This window comes from Ipomoea nil, unplaced genomic scaffold, assembly GCF_001879475.1.
Source record: "Ipomoea nil cultivar Tokyo-kokei standard unplaced genomic scaffold, Asagao_1.1 scaffold0900, whole genome shotgun sequence".
Classification (NCBI taxonomy): Eukaryota; Viridiplantae; Streptophyta; class Magnoliopsida; order Solanales; family Convolvulaceae; genus Ipomoea; species Ipomoea nil.
In genome coordinates this window covers 2,433,826-2,458,086 of record NW_017617328.1, presented here as the reverse complement: position 1 = coordinate 2,458,086, position 24,261 = coordinate 2,433,826, and the positions used below count along the sequence as shown (strand labels likewise).

At 36.2% G+C, this 24,261-nt stretch overlaps 1 protein-coding gene across 1 annotated transcript; it reads left to right on the top strand.

Moving 5' to 3' along the window:
- Nucleotides 1–224: 224 nt before the first annotated feature.
- Nucleotides 225–3,643, top strand: LOC109179433 (putative wall-associated receptor kinase-like 16). Its single transcript, XM_019328936.1, has 3 exons — nucleotides 225–1,227; nucleotides 1,952–2,170; nucleotides 2,260–3,643. The coding sequence occupies exons 1-3, from the start codon at nucleotides 384–386 to the stop codon at nucleotides 3,462–3,464; spliced, it is 2,268 nt and encodes a 755-aa protein (XP_019184481.1). The 5' UTR covers nucleotides 225–383; the 3' UTR covers nucleotides 3,465–3,643.
- Nucleotides 3,644–24,261: the final 20,618 nt, after the last annotated feature.

Genomic DNA, 24,261 nt, shown 5'->3' with positions numbered 1-24,261 from the left:
AAATTATGAATCTACAGTATAGATGTTATGAATATATAGTATAAAAATTATGAATCTACAGCTAAGAAATTATGGATATATCACGTGTATGTTCACCATGCGCATGGTGAACACGGTTACACAGCATAACTATTTGTATATATATTTGTTTGTTATGTGGCGAAGTAAAAGTGATATATTAGAATTTGAGAATGCATATTATTAGTAGAACTGGAAGAAAAGTCTCCTAACGTGTTGTTTGGACTAGGTCTAGGTGACTTGGTCTTTGGTTTGTATTCCCTCAAGAGTAGTGCAAGGAATTGCATATATAGTAGCTGTAAACCGGCCAAGTTATTACACATCCAACACAGACCAAACGTTTAATTGTAGTGTTGTCGAACAACATGAGCTTCCTTGTAGTAGTTGTTGTGTTGCCGGCAGTACTAAGTTTTGCTCCTACCGCCACATCAAAAAGTAATCTTTATCCCATAGCCAAACCCAACTGCAATGATAGTTGTGGGAACGTAAGCATCCCATTTCCCTTTGGTTTGACCAAAGGTTGTTATCTGAATGATGACTTCTTGATCACTTGCAATACCACCTCCTATGATCCTCCTCAACCTTTTTTAGAGAGCAGTAATATACCGGTAAGAGCAATATCAGTTGAAGGTCAGTTAACCGTCACGAAAGTCGGTGCTCAAACTTGCGATGAAGATGACCCATCCACCTGGACAAAGATCACACTAGCAAATTTCTACGTCAACCAGACCGCCAATAAGTTCGTTGCCGTGGGTTGCAACACTATTGCGACTATCTCCGGAGAGGAGAATGAAAAGTCGTACCAAACAGGGTGCATAGCATCCTGTAACCGCTTCCAAGATGTGGTGAACGGAACTTGCAATGGAATCGGGTGTTGTCAGACGACAGACATTCCTCTGTTGGCGAGAAACGTGAATTTGACGTTGCAAAACATGACGGCGAAAAATTACATTACTGATTGCAGCTACGCGTTCGTGGTGAAAAAGGATGAGTTCACCTTTTCCCGCGATATGCTTACCGAAAATTGGGAAGCGGAGAAACTGCCGATGGTAATAGACTGGGCCATCTTCGATGATACGTGCAGTAACTCTAGCAGCACATGCCAAGGTAACACCACATGCGTCCCTTTTAAAGGTCCTGATAATGGATACAGATGCGCTTGTGAGAAGGGTTATGAAGGCAATCCATATCTCCATCCAGGTTGCCTAGGTACTTACATATATACTGTCTAGTCTCTACACTTTATATGTACAATTTCCTTACTTATTTTTTTGCAAAAAAAGATCAAATAAGCTCATAAACTATTTATCTTAAAAGTCAATTATGCTCAACTTTTAGAGGTTGCAACTAAACTCATTAACATGTTATATTAAGACAATAACATTCAAAAACGGGTAAATAACTGCTATTACAGGTCATTAGAATTCCAGCACCTATCCAACTATCTTCGATGATAATTTGGCATCTAGGGCGATTAAAACCGGCGGCTGGCAACAACTCAGTCGCCTTTTACCTGAGAAGGTGACCAACTGGTCACCTTCTCCGATTGAGGGCAACCACCTTCTCCGACAGAAGGCGACTAGCGACTGTTTAGCGATTGTTAGTCTCGAGTCTTAGTTGCTGGAGATGCCGAATTGTCATGGAATATGGTTGGATTGCAATAGCAGGGCATTTTCTAGTTTTTAAACTTCATTACCTCAATATAACATGTTAGAGGTTTAATTGTAACTTCTAAAAATTTAAATGCCTAATTGACTTTTCAGATAAAGTTTACAACCAGATAAAATTATCAGTTAGTTAAATCAACTAATTCAATCAGATCAGTTATTAACTATCAATTATTAATAGTTATCAGCTATTAACTAATTTAATCAATTATCAGTTAATAGTTAATTGTCAAACACCACCTAATCTATTGTTATTGCGTGTGCAGATATTGATGAATGTGCATATGATGGACAGAACGACTGCTCCTCCAAAAACGCCACTTGCTTCAATACACTAGGCGGTTACAATTGCACTTGCAAGGCAGGTTACTTTGACGATGGGAAAGGCGGTGGCAGCTGCCAATTACCTATTAAATATGAATGCAAAGATAATAATGGAAAACCATGCCATTCGTCTAACAGAGTAGTGGACTTCATAGTTCTGGGTAAACATCTTTTCCTATTCAGAAACTCTTCACCTGATTTGATATTTCCATGTTTGGTAACATAGTTAGTCAATTTTGATTGAATGCAGGTGTCGCTTTAGGCATGATAGTGCTGCTGATTGCTGGTTTTTCTCTGTACTTGGAACATCGGCGGAGGAAATCGGTACAAATGAAGGAGAAATTCTTTAGGGATAATGGAGGATTGATTCTGCAACAGAGGATTGCCCAGGGTAATGCATCTTCTGGCACAACAAGAATTTTCACTGCTAAGCAGCTTGAAAAAGCCACCAACAACTATGACCAAACAAAAATCATTGGTCAAGGAGGTTTTGGCATTGTTTACAAAGGGCACCTTTTTGATGGTCGAGTAGTAGCTGTTAAAAAGTCCAAAATAATGGACCCAAACCAAGTCGAGCAATTCATCAATGAGGTAATTGTGCTCTCTCAAATCAATCACAAAAACATAGTCAAACTCTTTGGCTGTTGTTTAGAGACAGAAGTTCCACTGTTGGTTTATGAGTTCATAAGTAATGGAACGTTGTCAGAGCATATCCACAACAAAGACAAAACATCGACTCTACCTTGGTCGACTCGTTTAAGAATAGCAACCGAAACAGCTGAGGTACTCTCTTATTTGCACTCTGCAGCCTCTCCTCCCATCATCCATAGAGATGTTAAATGTGTAAATATTCTCCTCGATAATGATTATATTGCCAAAGTATCCGATTTCGGTGCGTCAAGATTAGTCCCTCAAGATCAAACTCATCTGACAACAATGGTGCAAGGAACATTTGGCTATCTTGATCCAGAATACATGCAAACCCACCATTTGACAGAAAAGAGCGATGTTTACAGCTTTGGAGTTGTCCTCGTGGAATTGCTAACGAGTAAGAGGGCAATATCATTTGACGGTCCAGAATTAGAGAGAAATCTATCTCAACATTTTCTTTCATTGTTGAAAGGAAATCAGTTGTTCAAAATTCTTGATGGCAACATTTTATGCGAAGGAAGCACTATTGAGGAGTTGCAAGAGGTTGCCTTACTTGCAAAAAGGTGTTTGAATTTCAAGGGGGAGGATAGGCCAACGATGAAGGAAGTAGCAATGGATCTAAGTGGATTGAGGAGAGCAATAAAACATCCCTGGGCTAATAATTCATCGACTTCCATGGAATCACAGGCTTTAATTATGGAGCCATCAATTCCCTTGGGATATGATCCTAATTTCAGTGTAACAACAACTGGATATGATAGTATAAAAGATCATATGGAGTTACCACTAGCTGCTGGAAGATAATTGTAACTATTTCATCTCAATAAATTAGTTTTTTTTTTTGGTTTTATTTTTTTTTTTTTTTTTTTTTTTTTTTTTTGTGACGAGAGAAATCTGCATTCACCATTGGAGATTAGTTTAGATTTAATTGTAATTGTATTATATTGGTCTAGTTATTGTTCAAATGTCATATATAACTAGCCATTATTGTTATAAATATTTCAGTTTATTACCATTATTATCCTAAGAGTTCTACTACATGGACTTCCAAATTCTACTCCCTCATTTCTATTCTCTGAGATGGCAAACCAAAATTGGTTATTTTTATCATGTGAGTCCACAGAAAAGTGTCTACATCAAAAACATGTAAGAATGTTAGATATATTAAATATAATATATTTAATATAATATATATTAAATATAATATAATATATCTATAATATATATATATATATATATATATATATATATATATATTAGAGAAAGAGGGAGAGAGAGGAAAGAATGCTTTGTGATTCAAATTGATGATTTAAAATGGTTAATAACAAGCCTATTTATAGTGAATACAAAACTAGTAAAGCATAAATTTAGGAGATGCATGCTCCATGTATTGTAAAGTCATGACCCACTTACTGCATCCTCAATCTGCATGCATTGCCACAACTCCCACATACTTGGTTTAATTAAATTATAATAATAATATTATTATAACATTGCCTCCTTTAAACCAAGTTGGATATATTGGTCATCCCAATATCTTTCTTCAATTTAAGAAATGTCTCTGTCTTCAACGGCTTCGTAAAGATATCTGCAACTTGACATTCACTTGAACAATACTCAATGTTGATTTGTTTTTCAACAACCAACTCTCTGATTTTGTGATACTTGATATCAATGTGTTTGCTGCGACCATGAAAGACTGGATTTTTGGACAACGAAATTGCTGATTTGTTGTCACAAAAAATAGTTGTAGGTGCTTCTTGGTTGTGTTGTAGAAATTCCAAAATTCTCCTCAGCCAAACTGCTTGAGTAGCACAGTTTGCTGCTGCAATATATTCTGCTTCTGCGGTTGAAAGTGCTACAATCTGCTGCTTCTTTGAAGACCAAGAAAATATAGCTGAACCAAGATAGAAGGCATATCCTGATGTGCTTTTTCTAGTCTCAACATCTCCAGCCCAATCACTGTCTGTGTACCCAACAAGTTCCACAGCTTCATTCGTAGAGTAAAAAAGTCCATCATTACTCGTACTTTGACATATCTCAGAATTCGCTTTGCTGCAGCCCAATGTGATTCTTTTGGTTCCTCCATGAATCTGCTAAGTATTCCAACTCCAAAAGAAATATCTGGCCTTGTTGCTACCAGATACCTCAAACTCCCAATTAAGCTTTTATAAGCTGTAACATTCACATTTTTACCACACTCATCTTTGGACACCTTTAACTTTTCAGCTACCGGAGTTGAAGCTGGTTTGGAGTTTTCCATTTTGAACTTTTTCAAAATATCAGCAGCTATCTTTTGTGAAATAAAGATTCCACCATCCATCTGAACAACCTCAAGGCCAAGAAAGTAAGACATAAGGCCCATATCGGTCATTTCAAACCTCTTAATGAGTGCCTCCCTGAATTCTGAGATTAACTTCAAGTTATTTCCAGTAAAAACCAGATCATCAACATACAGACAGATTAGAACAATATCACCAGAATCCGTGCATTTGGCATACAAAGTGTGTTCATGAGGACATCTCATAAAACCACTTTCAACAAAATATGAGTCAATGCAACCATACCACGCCCTAGGCGCTTGCTTTAAGCCATACAAGGCTTTTCTCAACCTGTACACTTTATTTTCCTCCCCTTTCTTCAGAAATCCTGCAGGTTGCTCAACATATATTTCTTCTTCAAGAAAACCATTCAGAAAAGCAGACTTGACATCCATTTGATGCAATTTCCAATCATTTTGAGCAGCAAGAGAAATAACCATTCGAACTGTATCAAGTCTACTTACAGGAGCAAAAACCTCAAAATAATCAATACCTGGTTTCTGCTTGTAACCCTTTACTACCAACCGTGCCTTAAAACGGTCAACTTCTCCATTTGATTTGTACTTCGTTCTGTAAACCCACTTTACTCCAATCGGCTTCTTTCCAGGAGGTAAATCTGTTAACTCCCAGGTACCATTCTTTTCAATGACACGTATCTCCTCATCCATCGCCTTAAGCCAATGAGTTTCTGTAGCAGCCTCCTTAAAAGTTAAAGGATCACAATCTGCAAAGAGAGCAAATTGAACAATCTCTTCATCAGACAGGTCATTATCATGACCCAAAACATAATCTTGCAAGCGAGCTGGTAAGTGGCGCTCGCGCTGAGATCGCCGAACTGACGATTCTGGCTGTGAAGGAGACTGGACATTATCTGGAATCGGTTGCTCTTCAACAATATTTTCAACAGCAGGAATAACAACTGAACTTTCATCTTTAGCTAACCAATCCCAGGCACCATATTCATCAAAAGTGACATCACGACTTATAACAACCTTTTTAGTTTCAGGATTGTATAGTTTATAAGCCTTTGAAGCGTCACTATAACCAATGAATATGCATTTCTCACCTTTATCATCCAACTTCTTTCTCAATGGATCCGGCACGTGGGCATATGCCAAACATCCAAAAACCTTGAGATATTTGATAGAGGGTTTTCTCCCACTCCAAGCTTCTTCGGGCGTCTTATCACGGACACTCTTAGTTGGACACTTATTCAACACATAGACAGCATAAGCAACAGCTTCTGCCCAAAAAGGTTTAGGCAGATCCTTGGATTTCAACATGCACCTCACCATATCCATGATTGACCTATTCTTCCTCTCAGCCACTCCGTTTTGTTGTGGAGTGTATCTAGCTGTCATTTGGTGCTGAATACCCTTTTCTTTCAGAAAATTATCACAAGCAATATATTCTGTACCTCTATCAGTTCTCAAGATTTTAACTTCATAACCACTTTGCTTTTCAACAAAAGCCTTAAATTGTTTGAAAACATCACATGCTTCAGACTTTTGCTTCAGAAAGTAAACCCATGTTTTCCTACTGAAATCATCAATGAAAGTAATAAAGTACTACAACCTCCATATGAGGGAACCTCCAACGAACACAGGTCTGAGTGAACTGCTTCAGAAAGTAAACCCATGTTTTCCTACTGAAATCATCAATGAAAGTAATAAAGTACTTACAACCTCCATATGAGGGAACCTCCAACGAACACAGGTCTGAGTGAACAATCTCCAACTGTTTTGTGGCTCTCCTTGACTTGCCCACGGGAAAGGGATCTTTATGCTTCTTCCCAATCAAACAAATCTCACAGATACGATTAGGGACATTCACAACAGGTAAATCAGAAACAAGTTCCTTTCTTGCAAGATAGTTTAATCCAGAGAAATGAAAATGCCCAAACCGCATATGCCATAACCAATTATCATCACAAACTTCAGAATTAAAGCAATCAAGGAGAGTATGCTTAATTTTCAAAGGAAATAGTCGATTTTGGGACATATTTACCTTTGCAATCAAAACTCCTTTAGCATCTTCAATGGTACAACACCCTTGAGCAATATGTATCTTATATCCTTTTTCTGACAACTGACCCAAACTCAACAAATTTTGGTGTAGTTCAGGAACATAGAACACATCGGATATAAAATTGTGAGTACCATCCTTCAACTAAATAGAGATTTTACCTTTTCCCAAAATTGGCACCTTTGACTTATTGCCAAACGTTACTTCAGACCGGACTGATTTATCTAGTTCGGAAAACAATTCTTTCTTCCCACACATATGGTTACTACACCCAGTATCCAAGAACCATATGTTCTTATCAGCAGAAAAACTATCGCTGGCTAAAAGTAAAGTTTCAGAACTCTCACCAGACTTTTCAGCAGTGTTTTCAGCAATGTTTGCTTGATTTCCACGATTGTTGTCCTCATTATACCAACAATCTGCAATCTTGTGCCCATACTTGCCACAATTGTAGCAATGAAATGGAAATTTACCTTGTTTGGTATTACCTCCACCTCTTCCTTGGTTGGAGTTACCACGTCCTCCTCCTTGGTTGAAGTTACCACGACCTCTTCCACCAGAACCTCCTCTTCCTCTTCCACGACCTCTACCAGATCCTCCACCTCTTTGATTAGTGCCAGTCACATTAAGGGTGACTTGACTCTTCAAAGCTTCTTCTGCTAGTGGTTCCAATTTTGACGCAATTCTGTCAATATGACTTTCTACCATACCTTTCAGCTCTGCAATTGATAAGAGCTCGGTTTTGTGTGACTCTGTGATTGAAGCCACCACATGGTCATACTTCATCGGCATAGTTCGAAGAACTTTTTCAACCACTGCACCATCTTCAATCGTATCTCCATATAGCCTCATCTTATTCACCATATCAATAAGACGAGTGAAATACGCATCTACTGTTTCTGTAGAGGTCATCTCACAATTATCGTACAACCTTCTCAACGACTGCAACTTAGACTTCTGCGCCCGATCGACTCCTTTGTGTGACACCTTTAAGATGTCCCAAGCTGGTTTTGCTGTTTGAGCACGAGCTAATTGCCCAAAAATGGAATAATGAACACATTGGTGAATCTGACCCAAGGCCAATTTATCTCGCCGTATAGCGCCTGCATCAGCTCCTTCGGGTAGACCGGGATCAACAAAGCTCCAAAGATTTTGAGCTTGCAAATGTGTGGACATCATAATTTGCCAATAATTGTAATCGAGGTTCCCGTCCAATTTGGGACCCGACCATACAATATTGAAATTTGTGGCCATAATTCACTATGAAAAATACCTCGGGGTTGAAAGGTTGACTGGCTCTGATACCAAATGTTAGATATATTAAATATAATATATTTAATATAATATATATTAAATATAATATAATATATCTATAATATATATATATATTAGAGAAAGAGGGAGAGAGAGGAAAGAATGCTTTGTGATTCAAATTGATGATTTAAAATGGTTAATAACAAGCCTATTTATAGTGAATACAAAACTAGTAAAGCATAAATTTAGGAGATGCATGCTCCATGTATTGTAAAGTCATGACCCACTTACTGCATCCTCAATCTGCATGCATTGCCACAACTCCCACATATTTGGTTTAATTAAATTATAATAATAATATTATTATAACAAAGAAGGAGTACAAGTTAAGAATATAAAATGGGATTACATCAAATATTTTCCTTATCCTAATCCTCCCTATATTTAAGTTTACATGTACTGTTATTTCCAGTCTTATACATAGGAACAGTTATTAATGAAATGCTTGCTCTGACAGTTTTCTGCACTTGACTTTTTCTGCTATCTTCTCAGTATTACTTTGTCATTCTAGAGAATTGAGTTAAGGAAGACCGGGTTTACAACCACTGCACCATAAAATTCTAGTTTAAAAAGTTATTCTCATAAATTTCTTTTCATTACATGCCTATTTGAGATTAAAACAACAAATAATAAATTAAACTTCTTTGCCAAATATATATAAATTAACGCTCGAAAAATAATTTTAAAAAGTATTTTTTTTTTTGGCAAAAATTTTAAAAAGTATATTTGTACTTTTAATATAATTTTCTTTAATCAAGCAATTAAAATGTAAAATTCAAAAAAGCTCTACCAAACATTTTTTACCTGTGGCTTTCTTAATCACATTCAGCAAACTTACGGGCCGTTTGGTTCACAGAATGAATTTGGAGGGAATAGGAATGCTATTCCATAGGGAATAGAATAGGAATTGTATTCTGTTGTTTGGTTCGCTAAAGGAATAGACATTGGGAACTGTATTCCAATGTTTGGTTGGTTAAGGAATAGGAATAGAATATATGTTTAAAAGACATAAATTCCCTTGTACAAAAACTATTATTATTATTATTATTATTATTATTATTATTATTATTATTATTATTATTATTATTATTATTATTATTATTATTACAACAACTACTATATAATATCATCATCATCATATCAAGTGATTAATACTCAAAACAAAATAGTCATAAAGAATTCTTGAGGAGTTGTCGGTTGATGACCTTGACGCCATTCATTTAAGTGGTATCTTTGACCTCTAAATGGTGCCAAAAATCCCTCACTATTAGCATATCCTCCGTCAACTAAGTAGTAACAACCTAGAAACATAAGTTTATAGTTTAATACGAATGCATATTATATTACATGATAATTGGAATTTAATATTATAATGCTTACCATTAGGGACCTTAAGTGGATGTCTTCTAGATAATGCATCCCGAAGAACTCTACTGTCTGCTACAGATCCTTCCCATCCCGGAAGAACATACACAAATTGCATATTAGGTGTATATACACCTAATACATTTGTTGCAATTTCATCCTTGCGAGATCGATATCTAGGTTTATCTTCTGATGGCACTTGTATTTAATGAAAGTTCCATCTAAAGCGCCTAGGCAATTCTAGAAATAATATCAAATATTATTAAATATATATTCACATTGTAATTAAACTTATAACTCAACTGTAGGGGATATGTTTAACTACCTTAAACCATTTCCATCTATGATCTGTAGAGGTAGCTGGAACTGGTTCAGAATCTTTGAATAAATGATTTCGGAGTTTCAAAACAGCATTCAATACTATATTAAAGTATCGACTCATAGTTTCCCCCGACCTTTGAAAATTATTTTGAATGATCATATTTTTTACGTGATGAGCAATAATATGTAAAAATATTGCTACTTGCTCATCAACAAGCATATTTCTTGTTGGCCTTAACCCTCCTATAGTTTGTAACATTGCACACAACTTCACAAAAGCATGTCGATTCATCCTAAGTTGAGATATGCATTTTTCATCACACGAATACACAGTTCGTAACATATATTCTCGAGACCCTAAAGTATTTATAATATAAGATTTCACTCGTTTTTTATTAGAACACAAAATTGTCAAGGTTGACATCATCACGATAAACAATAAACTCACAGAAGCACACATATCCAACCATACACGCAATATAGCTACACATCTTTTCCTTCTTTTAGTACGAGTTATTAAACGCAATCGAGCCATAACTGCAAATTTAATTTAAAACTTACAATAACTTATACAGATTATAATAACACTACGGTAAAAAAAAAAAAACAATAACATTGCTATGACAAAAAACAAAACCAAATAAACAATAACACTTTTCAGCAAAAAAAAAAAAAAAAAAAAAAAAACAATAAACAATAAACTAAACTAAAAACAAAAAAAAAAATAAAAAACTAAGTCAAGGAACCATCCATTTTCAATTCCTGAGTAAGTATTACAATTCCTAACTAAGTATTACAATTCAATTCAAGATAAAAAAAAATTCAATCTTTTCTTTCATTTTCACCAATTTCTATGTTAAAGATTATCTGTGTGTCAACCTTAATCTTAACTAAATAAACTTTGATTGATATTAGATGGGTAAATTATTAGATGAACATATCATTATCTGGTACTCCCACCAAGTCTATCATTATACAATCAAACTAATTAAGATGACTCTTTGAGTCGATGACTACTAACGGAATTCCTCACTTTGGACTTAGAGTCTTTTGTCACTCTATATAAATTTTGTGATAATTACATTAATGATATAATAAACTAAACTAATTATAAAAAAAAATAAAAAAAATTAAACAAAACTGCTGCGGCGCGGAGGGTTCCGCAGCCGCAGCAGTGTGTGTATATATATACATACATATATATATATATATATATATATATATATATATATACATATATATATATATATAATTAAATATTTAATTGGTAAAAAATAAAATTCTGAAAATTTACCTTTGTTTGATGCTTTAATTTGATGTGGCAGAAAGAATTGCTTGACTTTGATGTTGATGATGCTTTAATTTGATGTGGCAGGAAAAATTGCTTGACTTTGATGTTGATGATGAAGGAATCGGGGAAGGGTAGAATGATACGTAGGGAGAGAACGGCGAGAAAGATAAGGTTAAAATTGAAAAAAAAATATTCTATTCCTGAGGACTCAGGAATAAGTTAATACCAGGGGGGCCCTGGTAATAGCTATTACCTCATCTGAGGTAATAGGCTATTACTAGGAACATTATTCCTAGTAATAGACATTGTTACCAAACAGAAGAATAGGTCTGTTACTGGGAATGCTATGCCATTCCAAGCCTATTCCGTGAACCAAACGGACCATTAGAGTAATATTACTAACAGAATAATGGGGCTAGCACCGACCCGGGTTGTCAATAGGCACCTGACCTGATACCATGTGGAAATCCAACGAGCAGAACTCCAACGGACAGAATACCAACGGGTGGAAACATTACTACGGGTCATTTACTGTGCCCATTGAAGAAAGAGAAATAAAGGCTCGGCTCCTTATTATGTCTCATTATGTTCTTAACGTTAGGGACTCGATATAAGTAGAACCTCTCCTTAGCTAGAGGGGACACGCTGATTATTTTGTACTGAACACTTAGCAATACAACAATTCATTATTCTCAGATTAAATTTCCAGTAACATACTTACCATCATTGGTGCTCTCATTGAGAGTCTGAGATCAATTCTCAAGCAGGCTTCTTTCAAAAACGAGCTTGAAGCAATGTGGCGCTCAAGATCCAGCAGCTCCCACGGTTCCCGCAACTTGAACAATGGCAACGCCTCAGCTGATCTTCAATACCAACTCAATAGTAACCACAGAGGGGACCTCAGAGAACAACTGATGGCGTTCACACATGCAGGCAGCTGAAATACAAGTCCCAAGTCCCATGCATTTATTAGTTGTTTTTATTTATATGAAGTATTTATTTTCCATGTGGCTCTAGATGTCTTTTCCATTCTCAAAACATTGCATTTATATTTCTGTTGCGGACTCTCATAGGGAGTTGCCTATATATTCATACATTCTGTAATCCTGGAGATATTGAAGAAGAATATTATTCCCTTTGAGTTCTTATAATTTGTGTGATTGTTTCTTGAGCTTCCATCCTACGTCAGTTGGTATCCAGAGCCGTAAGATCCTAGGCAAACAATCGAGATAGCGACTTTGTCCTCTCCATTGTTTTCGACCCACTATGGCACACAACGACAATAACAATGGCGTAAACATTCCACCCACTAGCGATGACCGTGGTATTGACGCCCTCTGGGCAGCGTTGCAAACGCAAGGTGACAACATGAACTGTGAATTTCAAGAAATCCGTAATATTCTTGCCAACCTTAGCCTGCAACTTGTTGGTCGCGGGGCTATCCCGGCTAACAACGACGAAGGAAATAACCTTGCTGCTGGACCTGTGCGAAGAGCCTTCACGCAAGCTAATCTGCCACCTCCCAGCGTGAGCAGTAGCGACTTCGAAGATGAGGAACATAATATGAACAATCTTGATCGCAGACAGAATTATTACCTACCAAAGGTGGATCTCCCTACCTTTAATGGAAACTTGGATGTTGAATCTTTCCTTGAGTGGTGTTATGAGGTTGAAAAATGCTTCGATATGATGGAAATACCAGAGGAACGTCAAGCCAAATACGTAACACATAAGCTAAGAGGTGGAGCAGCAGCATGGTGGGAGGTCACGCTGAACAATAGGAGAAGGCATGGAAAGAGACTCATTACTTCATGGAGAAAAATGAAAAGGCTTATGAATGCAAGATTTTTACCACCAGATTATCAACAACAGCTGTTCCAAAAATATCAAAGGTGTTCTCAAGGATCTCGAAGTGTGAGTGAATATACAGAGGAATTTTATCGATTAGGGGCGCGCTGCAATTTGTTTGAAACACCTGAGCAATAGACTGCCCGATACATTAACGGGTTAAGATTTAATATTCAAGAAAAGATGTCGCTCACTCCTATTTGGTCTGTTAATGAGGCATATAATATGGCCGTCCGAGCAGAGGACCTCCTCACGCAATCCAATCAGAGAAGAACATATTCCACACCAAAGCCAATGACGACCCAATCACATGACGTTAATCCTATTCAAGCTGCTACCCCATTATCTCGACCTGTGTTGGCTAGTGACATAGGCAGCTCAAAGAACCCGCAACAAAAACAAGGTAATAATGTTCCTGCACAAAAATCTATCTCAAATCCATACTCCAGACAAATGACCGGTAAATGTTTTAAGTGTGGTGAACCCGGTCATCGGTCAAATGAGTATAGAGCTCGAAAAACTGTAAACTTGATAGATGGTGGAACAGGGGAAGGAGGTGATGAGGAATTTATTGAGGAGAATGTTGAAGTTGCAAAAGAAGATGGAGAGCATGTTAGCTTTGTGGTTCGCCAACTCTTATACACTATCGAAGAAAAGATTCATGTTCAGCGAAATAACATTTTCCGGACGTATTATACCGTGCTCAGTAAAGTCTGCAAACTCATCATCGACAATGGGAGTTATCATAATATCATATCTCAGACCCTTGTGGAACATCTTAACCTCCCAACCAAACCGCATCCAAAACCATATAAGTTGGGATGGATTAGGGAGGGCCCTTCTGTTACTGTGTCAAAAGTGTTGTCCCAATCTCAATCGGGAAAAGCTATGAAGATTATGTGGTGTGCGAAGTCATTGATATGGATGCTTGCCATATCCTTCTGGGTAGGACTTGGCAATATGATGTGGATGCTACCCATTGAGGAAAATTAAATACTTATGAATTTTTTTGGAATCAGAAAAAGATTGTCATCCCTCCAGTTGTTTGGGCCAAGTCACCAACACAGAAAACTTGTTGCTATAACCATTCTGGATAAATGGAAAAATTTTGTGGAGGAAGTCTTGGTATTGATAACAAAAGACAGTGGGCCAGTTATTGATTGTATACCAGGTGAGCTTCAATCTTTGTTGAAGGAATTTGATGAGCCGGCCCCGCATCGGAACTTGGATAAGCCGGCCGCGCATCGGCACTTGGATGAGTCGGTTGCGCGCCGGCACTTTGATGAGCCGTCCGTGCGCTGGCACTTTGATGAGTCGGGCCTGCACCGGCACTTTAATGAGCCGGCCCCGCGCAGACACTTTGATCAGCCGGTCCCACGCCGGCATGCCGATACCCTGATGGTTTGGCCCTAGTCGAAAGAATGCAAAGAAAAATTGATAAAAAATTATAAATTACCGTACTCTACTCCCTAAGGGCCGGCACTGGATTCGGTCCGGCTAGCTACCCGACGGAAGGGCGTTTCTTGGTCAAACTCAAAGTTTTGTTACGAAAACGCTATACCCTAAGGAATAGTACGAGGTCTAACCTCGCTCACTACTCTACGGAAGAGCCGACCTTTGACTGAGCCTACGGCCTGTAGAAGTAAGCTACGAACAAACACGCAAAAAAATAAAAAATATAAAAAAAAATGCAGAAGACGGCTGAGCCGACGCCTCACCCTAAATCGTGCGCCTCGGCCAACATTGGCTGATGCCCACCTCGGCCAACCTCCAGGGCTTTGGTTTAAAAAAAAAATGAAAGCCAACAATGGCTGATGCCCGCCTCGGCCAACATCGGCTGAGGCGCACGCCTCGGCCAACATCGGCTGTGGCGCATGCCTCGGCTGACGCTGCCCTAAGAGTTGAAAAACCTTTAAAGTGGCTATTCGGCTTAGTGATCAAGGAAGCCAGCTTGAAGCAGTTTGCACTAGGAGTGATAGTGCAAACCCTTTCACGAGTTGTGAAAGAAGAGTGGAGTAGGCACAGTTGGCCGAACCACTACAAAAATCTCTATGTCCATCTCTCTTTATTTATCGCTTTTACTTTCGTGTCTTGCATATCATACAACATCGACCAAACGTTAAATCTTAACAACACGAAAGAGTGCAAATTTTTTTAACTTAAGACAACATTTCCGTTGCACATATCTCCGAAAGGAGAATAATCGAAAAAGAATCGATTAGAGTCTATTCACCCCCCCCCCCCCTCTAGACTCTTTCTTACCCTACCGGACCAACACGAAATGATCATGTAATTATGTTTTAATGAAACTATAGTGTATATAAAATAAAATTAAATAACATTTTCACATATTTGAGTGTATAAATATTGAATGAAACTTTAGTTATATCAAAATGAAACTGTAGTTGTGTTGAACTGAAACTGCAGTGTATACAAAATAAAACTGAAGAACAGATTTATTTTTTGCGGAACAATGGTGCGGAACGACGTGAAATAGATTTCGTTTCTTTTCATTAAATAAAACGACGTCGTCTTGATGTGCGGTGCATAATCGATTATGTAATTATGAATATAGAGATTCAATAATTGCGAATATGAAGTTCAAAAATTATAAATATATAGCTTTCTAATTATGAATATATAGTTCAATAATTATGAACATAGAGTTTTGTAATTGTGAATATAGAGTTCAATAATTATGAATATTAAGTTCAAAAATTATGAATATATAACTTTATAATTATTAACATATAGTTTAGTAGTTATGAATATAGAACCGTGTCCACCATGCAAGGTGGACACGGTTCCACAGCATAACGATTGCAAAACATATTGTGCAAAATAATCCAAAATTGTTCAAACTCTGGATTTTTTTATATTAATATTTAATATATTAATATTAACTATTAAAGTATTAAATAATTATAATTATCAAATCTTAAAAAATTTCAAGCAAATTTTTTAAAAATAAAAATACATGGGCGTTTAAGCACCGAATAATTGCTGCTCCCCAAGCACTCGAGAAGTGCCTAACGATTTTTTCAACCATGATCTAATCTAAACTTTATATGTACAATTTCATTACTTATATTTTTTTTTACAGCCAGATAACAGTTTTAGTTGGTCAAATCAACTAATACAATCAGATATCAGCTATTAACTAACTCAATCGACTATAAATTAATAGGTTATTGTCAAACACATCCTAATATCTTAGCTTGTTAATTGTTATTGCCTATGCAGATATTGATGAATGTGCATATGATGATGGACAAAACGACTGCTCCTCCAAAAACGCCACTTGCTTCAATACACTAGGCGGTTACAATTGCACTTGCAAGGCAGGTTTATTTGGCGATGGGAAAGGTGTTTGCCAATTACCAATTAAAGATGAATGCAAACATTCTTCCAATGGAAAAGGATGCCATTCGTCTAACAGAGTAGTGGACTACATAGTTCTGTGTAAACATCTTTTCCTATTCAGAAACTCTTTACCAGATTTGATATTCCCTTTGGTAACATATTTAGCTTATTAGTCAATTTTGACTTATTTGATCACTATTACGCTATTAGTTGTTTGACTTGTTAAATAATCAATATGACTTTTGATTGATTAGCTTTTGTAACAACTTATTGCTTCAAAATGCTAAAATCCAAAAAGTTGTTCGAAACAGTTTTTCGATTAACTTATTGAAAAAATCATTTTGCATGTAATTAGCTATCAGCTAAGAGCTAATTTACCATACACTTTTCTACAATCAGCTAATGCTATCAATTAGTCAAACCCACTAATCTAATCCTCTAATAGCTATTTACCAAACACCCTCATAGCCATCAACACTTGTTTAAGAAATCAAGAAACTTTGATTGAATGCAGGTGTCGCTTTAGGCATGATAGTGCTGCTGATCGCTGGGTTTTCTCTGTACTTGGAACATCGGCGGAGGAAATCAGTACAAATGAAGGAGAAATTCTTTAGGGAGAATGGAGGATTGATTCTGCAACAGAGGATTGTCCAAGGTAATGCATCTTCTGGCACAACAAGAATTTTCACTGCCCAAGAGCTTGAAAAAGCCACCAACAACTATGACCAAACTAAAATCATTGGTCAAGGAGGTTTTGGCATTGTTTACAAAGGACACCTTCTTGATGGTAGAGTAGTAGCTGTTAAACAGTCCAAAATAATGGACCCAACCCAAGTCGAGCAGTTCATCAATAAGGTAATTGGGCAAATTATGTTGTGCATCTATATACATCATGCATGGTGCATACAGATGCACACGACGTCGTTTTAGAGTAAGGACGCGGTATGTTATTAAAAAAAAAATTCCGTTAACGGTGTTTGTTTCCTTTCGGTGCCTTTTCCAAGTTTCCAATTCGATCTTTGGCAGTTATTCACTATGGAATTGGCAATTGAGATCTCCGCATTCGCATTCTAATCGCAACCGCAATCGCAATCGAGATTTACGTATTGATAGTTAGATGGAGGAGGGAACAGAGCAGACAAATTTTGCAGTTGGTGCTGGGCATTCGATTCAAGGTGCGTTGCATGTTGCTATTGTTTTTGCATCTGTTCCTTTTGCGTTTTTGTATGATTTTGTGATTCATTTGCGATAAAGTTGTTTTTAGCAGTGATGTTTGGGTTTAGAATCTGACATTTAGTTTGATTGTGATACAATGAATATGAGTTTGTTGGTTTTGTAAATATTTATACAAAATCTCATAAGTATATATCCATAATTGTATAACAACAATTCCAGAATTGCAAAACAATAATTCCATATGTTTATATAATTATGTCCAGAATTGTATAACTACACATCAATAATTTCGTAACTATATTTCCAGAATTTCATATCTATATATTTAGAATTCGCTGGTACTCTGTTTTGGCAATATGTTGCGTATGTGTTTCCAGAATCGTATAACTATATATCCATAATAACATACCTATATATCCAGAATTTGTATATACTCTGTTTTTGCTGTTTGATGAACTGTTTGAAATAATGTTCACCATGTCTATATAATGTAGTTAGTGAAGGCATTGTGGATGGTTCAGTGAGTTCAGATCAAGTAGATGTAGATATTTATGGCTCTTCATCAATTCCAGGTTTATTCATAGTTGTTTACCTTTTAATTAGCAAATTCTGGTTAGGAATTATATTTTAAGGGAAATGGTTATTATTATGTTATATTTTCAGTTGATCAAGATTTGGTTGGTTTGGTAGTAAGTAATGTTGATGAGGCTTTTGAGTTGTATAACAATTATGCATATAGACTTGGTTTTAGTGTGAGGAAGGGTCATCAATGCTACAAGGGATCTACTAACACAATTCAAATGAAGAACTTTTGTTGTTCTAAGGCTGGTTATAAGGCAAATAGTGGGGTTAAGGCTTATTCAAAAATTGACACAAGGACAAGGTGTGAAACATTTGTTCAGTTTGACATGGGTGATGATGGGTTGTGGAAAGTTACAAAACATGAGAGAGTGCACAATCATGAGTTATGTGTGTTCAACACGAGTCATCTACTTCGTTCACATAGAAGTGTTGGAGATAATCAGCTCTTATATTTATAAGGTTTGAAGGGCAGTGGAGTTGCACTGGCCGGATGGTATTAGGTTCCTAAAACACCAATCAGGGGGTCTCCATTAGTTTGTTTCACCAATAGAGATGCTTATAATTCAATGGCTGCTGATACAGTGAAGCGATTGGATGGAACTGATTCTAACTCTTTAATTGAAATATTTAAGAAGAGGCAGTCTACCGAGTTCGATTTTTTCTGTGATTTTGAACTTGATTTGGATGCAAGATTATGCCGTTTTTTTAGAGGGATGGTCAAATGAGACGAGATTATGAGGTGTTTGGGGATTTGTTAGTGCATGATACGACATATCGCACCAACAAATATGATATGATTTGTGGCCCTTTCGTAGGGATGAATCACTATTGCATGAATGTAATGTTTGGATGTGGGTTTTTGATGAACGAGATGATAGAATCGTTTGTGTGGTTGTTTAAAGCGTTTTTAAGATCTATGGGTGGCAAGTGTCCACAGTCTATCATGACAGATCAATGTGCAGCTATGGCTGCTGCTATTTCTAAAGTGTTTCCAACATCACGTCACCGTCTTTGCATATGGCATATTGGTGAGAATTCAAAGAAGCATATCAAGAAGTTAAGGAATAATAAGGATTTCTTGGATATGTTTAACTACGTGTTGAAATACACAGAGGCCGAAGCTGAATTTCAATTTTATTGGACAAGGTATGTTAGTAATTAATTATTTTTATTGAATTATGTTGCATATGTATAGTATTATTGGATTATATTTCATATGTATATAGTATTAGGCTTTCTGATCATTTAGTATATTTATTATGGATGTATATGAATTATGGATGTATAGTTTAACAATTATGGATGTATAGTATAGCAATTATGGATGTATAACAGTTGAATTGACTGGTGGTCCCTGGAAATGTAGTATATGGATTATGGATGTATAGTCTATAAATTATGGATATATAGTATTTCAATTATGCATATATAGCAGTTGAACTGACTGGTTGTCCTTAGAAACGTAGTATATGGATTATGGATATATAGTATATCAATTATGGATATATAGTATATCAATTATGCATATATAGCAGTCGAAAGTTCTGAGCATGTGTTAGAGAAGTGGTGATGTTGTTTGTTATTTTGCTTCATAATCATTAGTGATTTTGTCTTATCATTTTCAGGTTGGTGACTGACTATAAATGTCACAAGAATACTTGGTTAGAAAAGCTTTATGACTGTAGGGAGAAGTGGTGTCCAGCATTTAGCAAGGATTATTTTTCTGGCGGCATTTTGTCGTCACAAAGGAGTGAAACTACAAATCATTCGATTTCTAGAAGGTTGTCTAAGACAGCTAGTCTGTGTGATTTCTATTCATCATTTGTAAGCGTAATTTCTGAATGGAGAAGTAAAGAGAATGGTGAAGATTTTCGTTGTGCTCAAGGGGTACCCACTATGATGATGGAGCACGTGAAACTTCTTTTACATGCTAGAGAGGTATATACTATTGAGATATATTTTTTGTTTGAGGAACAATTTATGAAAGGCAGTGCTTGTCATCAAGAAATGGTGTTGAATGATGGCTGTCAACACAAGTATCACGTTTGGCGGCCAGATATAGACATTATAAGGCATGAAGTTAGTTCTAACCTAGCCAACTTGGACATTTCTTGTAGTTGCAAGTTGATTTCTGAGTTGGGAATTCTATGCTGTCATTGTCTACGCATTCTTCATGTACATTGTGTTTCTAGTATCCCTGACAAATATATCCTTAAAAGATGGACTAAAAAGGTTATTGATGGTAGGAATGTCAACATTGATTCTATGGTTTATAATGTTGGTGTCCCTCCTTCAATTTGGGTTTTTGATATTAGTAGGAAATTTCAAAGATTAGTTATTTCTAGCCAAGATAGTAGTGTAGCTAGAAAATTGTGTGATGAAGCTGTTGACGATGTAAAGAAAAAGGTTGAAGCTGAGATTGGGTATGTGCATATTGAAGAGTGTGGTGTTCCATCTTCAAGTGGTGGTGTACAAAATCCTTCAAGCCGGAGATTGAAAGATGAGCGTAATAAAAGGAGGAGTGGTGTTATTGAAAAGAAGTACAGTCTTGCAAGGGGGAGAAGGAGTGCTGCAAATAAAGTTGCGTTGAGTACAAAGGGTGTTGTTCAGTCTTTAGTTTTGGAAGGCATATCCAAGCTTGCTGGTGATGGTTACCTCGTACATCCAAGTTCTTCGAGTTCAGATTTTGTTCAGTTTAGTAAGGGTTTAGATGACAATGTAGGTGTAGATTGAGAAATACAAGTTGTTATCATTGAACTTATGCAATTCTGGATTTATAGTTTTGTAATTCTAGATATGTAGTTTTGCAATTATGGATTTACAGTTACGCAATTATGGAATTATAGTTATACAATTATGGGTGTATAGTTATGCAATTATGGATGTGTAGTTTTGGAATTATGGAATTATAGTTATGCAATTATGGAATTATAGGTATGCAATTATGGATGTGTAGTTTTGGAATTATGGAATTATAGTTATGCAATTATGGAATTATTGGTATGCAATTATGGATGTGTTTCCATAGTGATGGAATTTGTCTTTACGAAATAATGGATGTATAGTTATATAGTTATGGACTTCTAGTTATGCAATTATGGATGTACAGTTATTAACTTATGGATTTGTAGTTATGCAATTATGGATCTATAGTTATGAAGTTACGTATGTGTAGTCATGCAATTCTAGATTTCATACGTGCAATAAAAAATAGAATTGCATAGATCAGAAGTAAATTGGTATTCAGTTTTAGCATCATGCATTCACAGAGTCAAGTGACATTGTTAATGTAGAACACAAAGAGTTTCACATTGTTAGAATACAGTCAACATGTTGAAGATATATATTCATTCACTTTTTCTTTGAGACACCTTTGGCCGCTTGTAGAACCTCCCCCCTGACTGCGTTCATCCTCCACTTTATGAGATTGGCAGCATATTTCGCTCGCAATTCGTACATGAAGTTTGCCTGTAAATAAACAACATTAAGTAATTAGTTTTATGTAGTTTTTTAATGTATTTTGAAAGTAATATATTTATTGTACTCTTACATTTCAAGCGCATATTCTTCTTGAATCCTGGCTGCCAGTCTTATAGAGTCCCTCGGTATTTCTCCATATGCCGGAGTACATATACTCCGCAATCAGTGACATTTTCCGTGTTTGCCCAGTCCAACTTAAAGAACTCTATTGCAACCTTTTGCAATCTCACATATAAGGAGTAGCACTCCGCTTTAAGGTAATCGTTGAATGCTTCAATCTGGACAAAAAAATTAGTTTAGTGTTGATAATGCTTTAAAGTCAATATATAGGTATTGATAAGAAGGTCAAGGTTTTTTTTTTTTTTTTTTTTTTTTTTTTTTTATCAATTTTACCAACAAGTGTGGGCAGTCACCATATTTGTCCTTCTCTGAAACATCAGCTGGTAACTCCTTGTTGTCTATGACCTGTACTTTACGTTCTTTTATGTTGAAACAGATCAAGAAGTAGTGATCATGGCGATGAACTACGAAAAATATCTAATTCCAATTAAAAGTTAAAGTAATGTTAATATTTTTGGACATGATAAAGTCAAATTGGACATGGGTAATAGAACTTACTAAGTCTGCGTCACTGATATCTAGGTTCCCAAAGCTGGATATTTCATAGCTGCGTCAAATATTTTATTTTGAAAATATTTGTTTTGGCTCCATGAAAATCATATTGTATGAAATTTTATTATTTCCTTCACATACAAAAAAAAATTCATGTATGCTTGCAATGTCATTTATTGATGATGGGTTTTTATTTGTGGTCTGACTGGAATCACGAGAGTGCGAGCACGGACCGGTAAATGGCAACGCCGTGAGGGGGCTTTCCATTTTCTATTGTTGTTGCCTACGAGTAAGTGGCGATTCAGGAGCACCGGCCACTCCAGCTACGCGAAGAACGCCATCGACCTTGCCGCAGGTGGGAGACGAGGAGTGGCGGCCGACGGCGGACGGTGGGCTTTGGTTCTCTGCTGTGAGCCTTGCCGCTGGGAGGACACCGCCATGGACGCAGCTCCCTCCGGTCGGTTTGCATCGTTTTCCCTCCGGTTGCCGGTAGCCATGAGAACGACGGCGAGGAAGATAGTGGAGGCGGGCTGGATTTCCGGCGACGTCGTTGCCCCTCTCTTCCTTCAGGCGATGCTGGACGACGCGACTTGGGGTCGCGGGTAGTGTCCGGCGACGCGCAGAGAGATGTTGCGACGAAGACAGACGGCGGAGGTGCGCTGGGTTCCCGGCTTGTCACTGTTGTCTCTCTCATTAAGGTCGCACTAGCTCCAGCCACCTCTGTCTCTTTCAGATCGCTGCTCCTCAAGATCAGGCGGCGTTGGTTCCGCGGAATAGAGAGTTGCGAAGAAGACGGATGCACGACTGTATGGTACGTCTCCTATTTACATGCAATTATCCTTTTTATTTACCATATATTAATATTTACCTTACTTAATAATGTTATATTTATATATATTAATTTTGGTAAATGGTAATTATTTAGTTTAATATTGCCATATTAATATTACCTTAATTAATATTGTAAATGATTTTGGTAAATGGTAATATTAAGTAATTGGTTAATTTTGAAATAATAATGCCCTTTAGTTATTATTTAATTTTGGCATTAAAATTTTCAAATTTTAGTTCAGATTAATTGTGACATTATTTGTGATTGAATTATTGCCACTATTAGTTCAATTACAGTAATTCATGTCACAATTAAATTATTATTCATTTTTGGGCGAAGTTTTGATTTGCTATTTGAATTTTAATTTAATATTAAGAGTTGTATTAATGCTTTTTAGTTTTCTCTCAATTTTGGCATTATATTCACAATTAAATTATTATTCAATTTTGAGCAAATATTATGTATTAAATTTGCTACTTGAATTTTAATTTAATATTGATGTGCATATTAAATTGCTTGAATTATTGCAATTTATTTAGTATTTATGAGTTAATAATATATTAATTTGCAAAAATCCAAACATGCTTTGTATATTTTTTTTAAAAAATTATTTTATTATAAATATACATTTAGAAAAGCATATATTAAGATTGGATATAGCATATTATTAACTCATAGCCTTCATATTAAATATCATTCGATTTTAGATCCTTAGGCTAATTTTGGACAATATAGCCTATTAAGTGAGTTTGTTGGTTTCTCATTTAATTTTGAGCATACTTTAGTCCTATTTTTTACTTGGGACTTTTAAACCTATTCTGAACAAACTATTTAGAACCTATCTGGGTCATTAAAGTATGGATTCCACCTTCTTTGATTGATATTTTAATAATAATTGTAGCACCTTTTATTTTATTTTGATTATAACATGTTTATTAAGTTTCAATTATTACTAACTACCGTATTTTGTTAACGGTATTTATTGTTGGTGATAATATAATGTTTGGATCTATTTTTATATTAGAACATTTATCATTCATGTTATAATTAACTTGGGACATTAAGGTTTAT

Coding starts and splice junctions, on each gene's coding strand:
- LOC109179433 (XM_019328936.1), top strand. CDS start 384: ATGAGCTTCCTTGTAGTAGTTGTTGTGTTGCCGGCAGTACTAAGTTTT. Junction 1,228..1,951: donor TCTCCATCCAGGTTGCCTAG/GTACTTACATAT, acceptor TTGCGTGTGCAG/ATATTGATGAATGTGCATAT. Junction 2,171..2,259: donor AGTGGACTTCATAGTTCTGG/GTAAACATCTTT, acceptor GATTGAATGCAG/GTGTCGCTTTAGGCATGATA.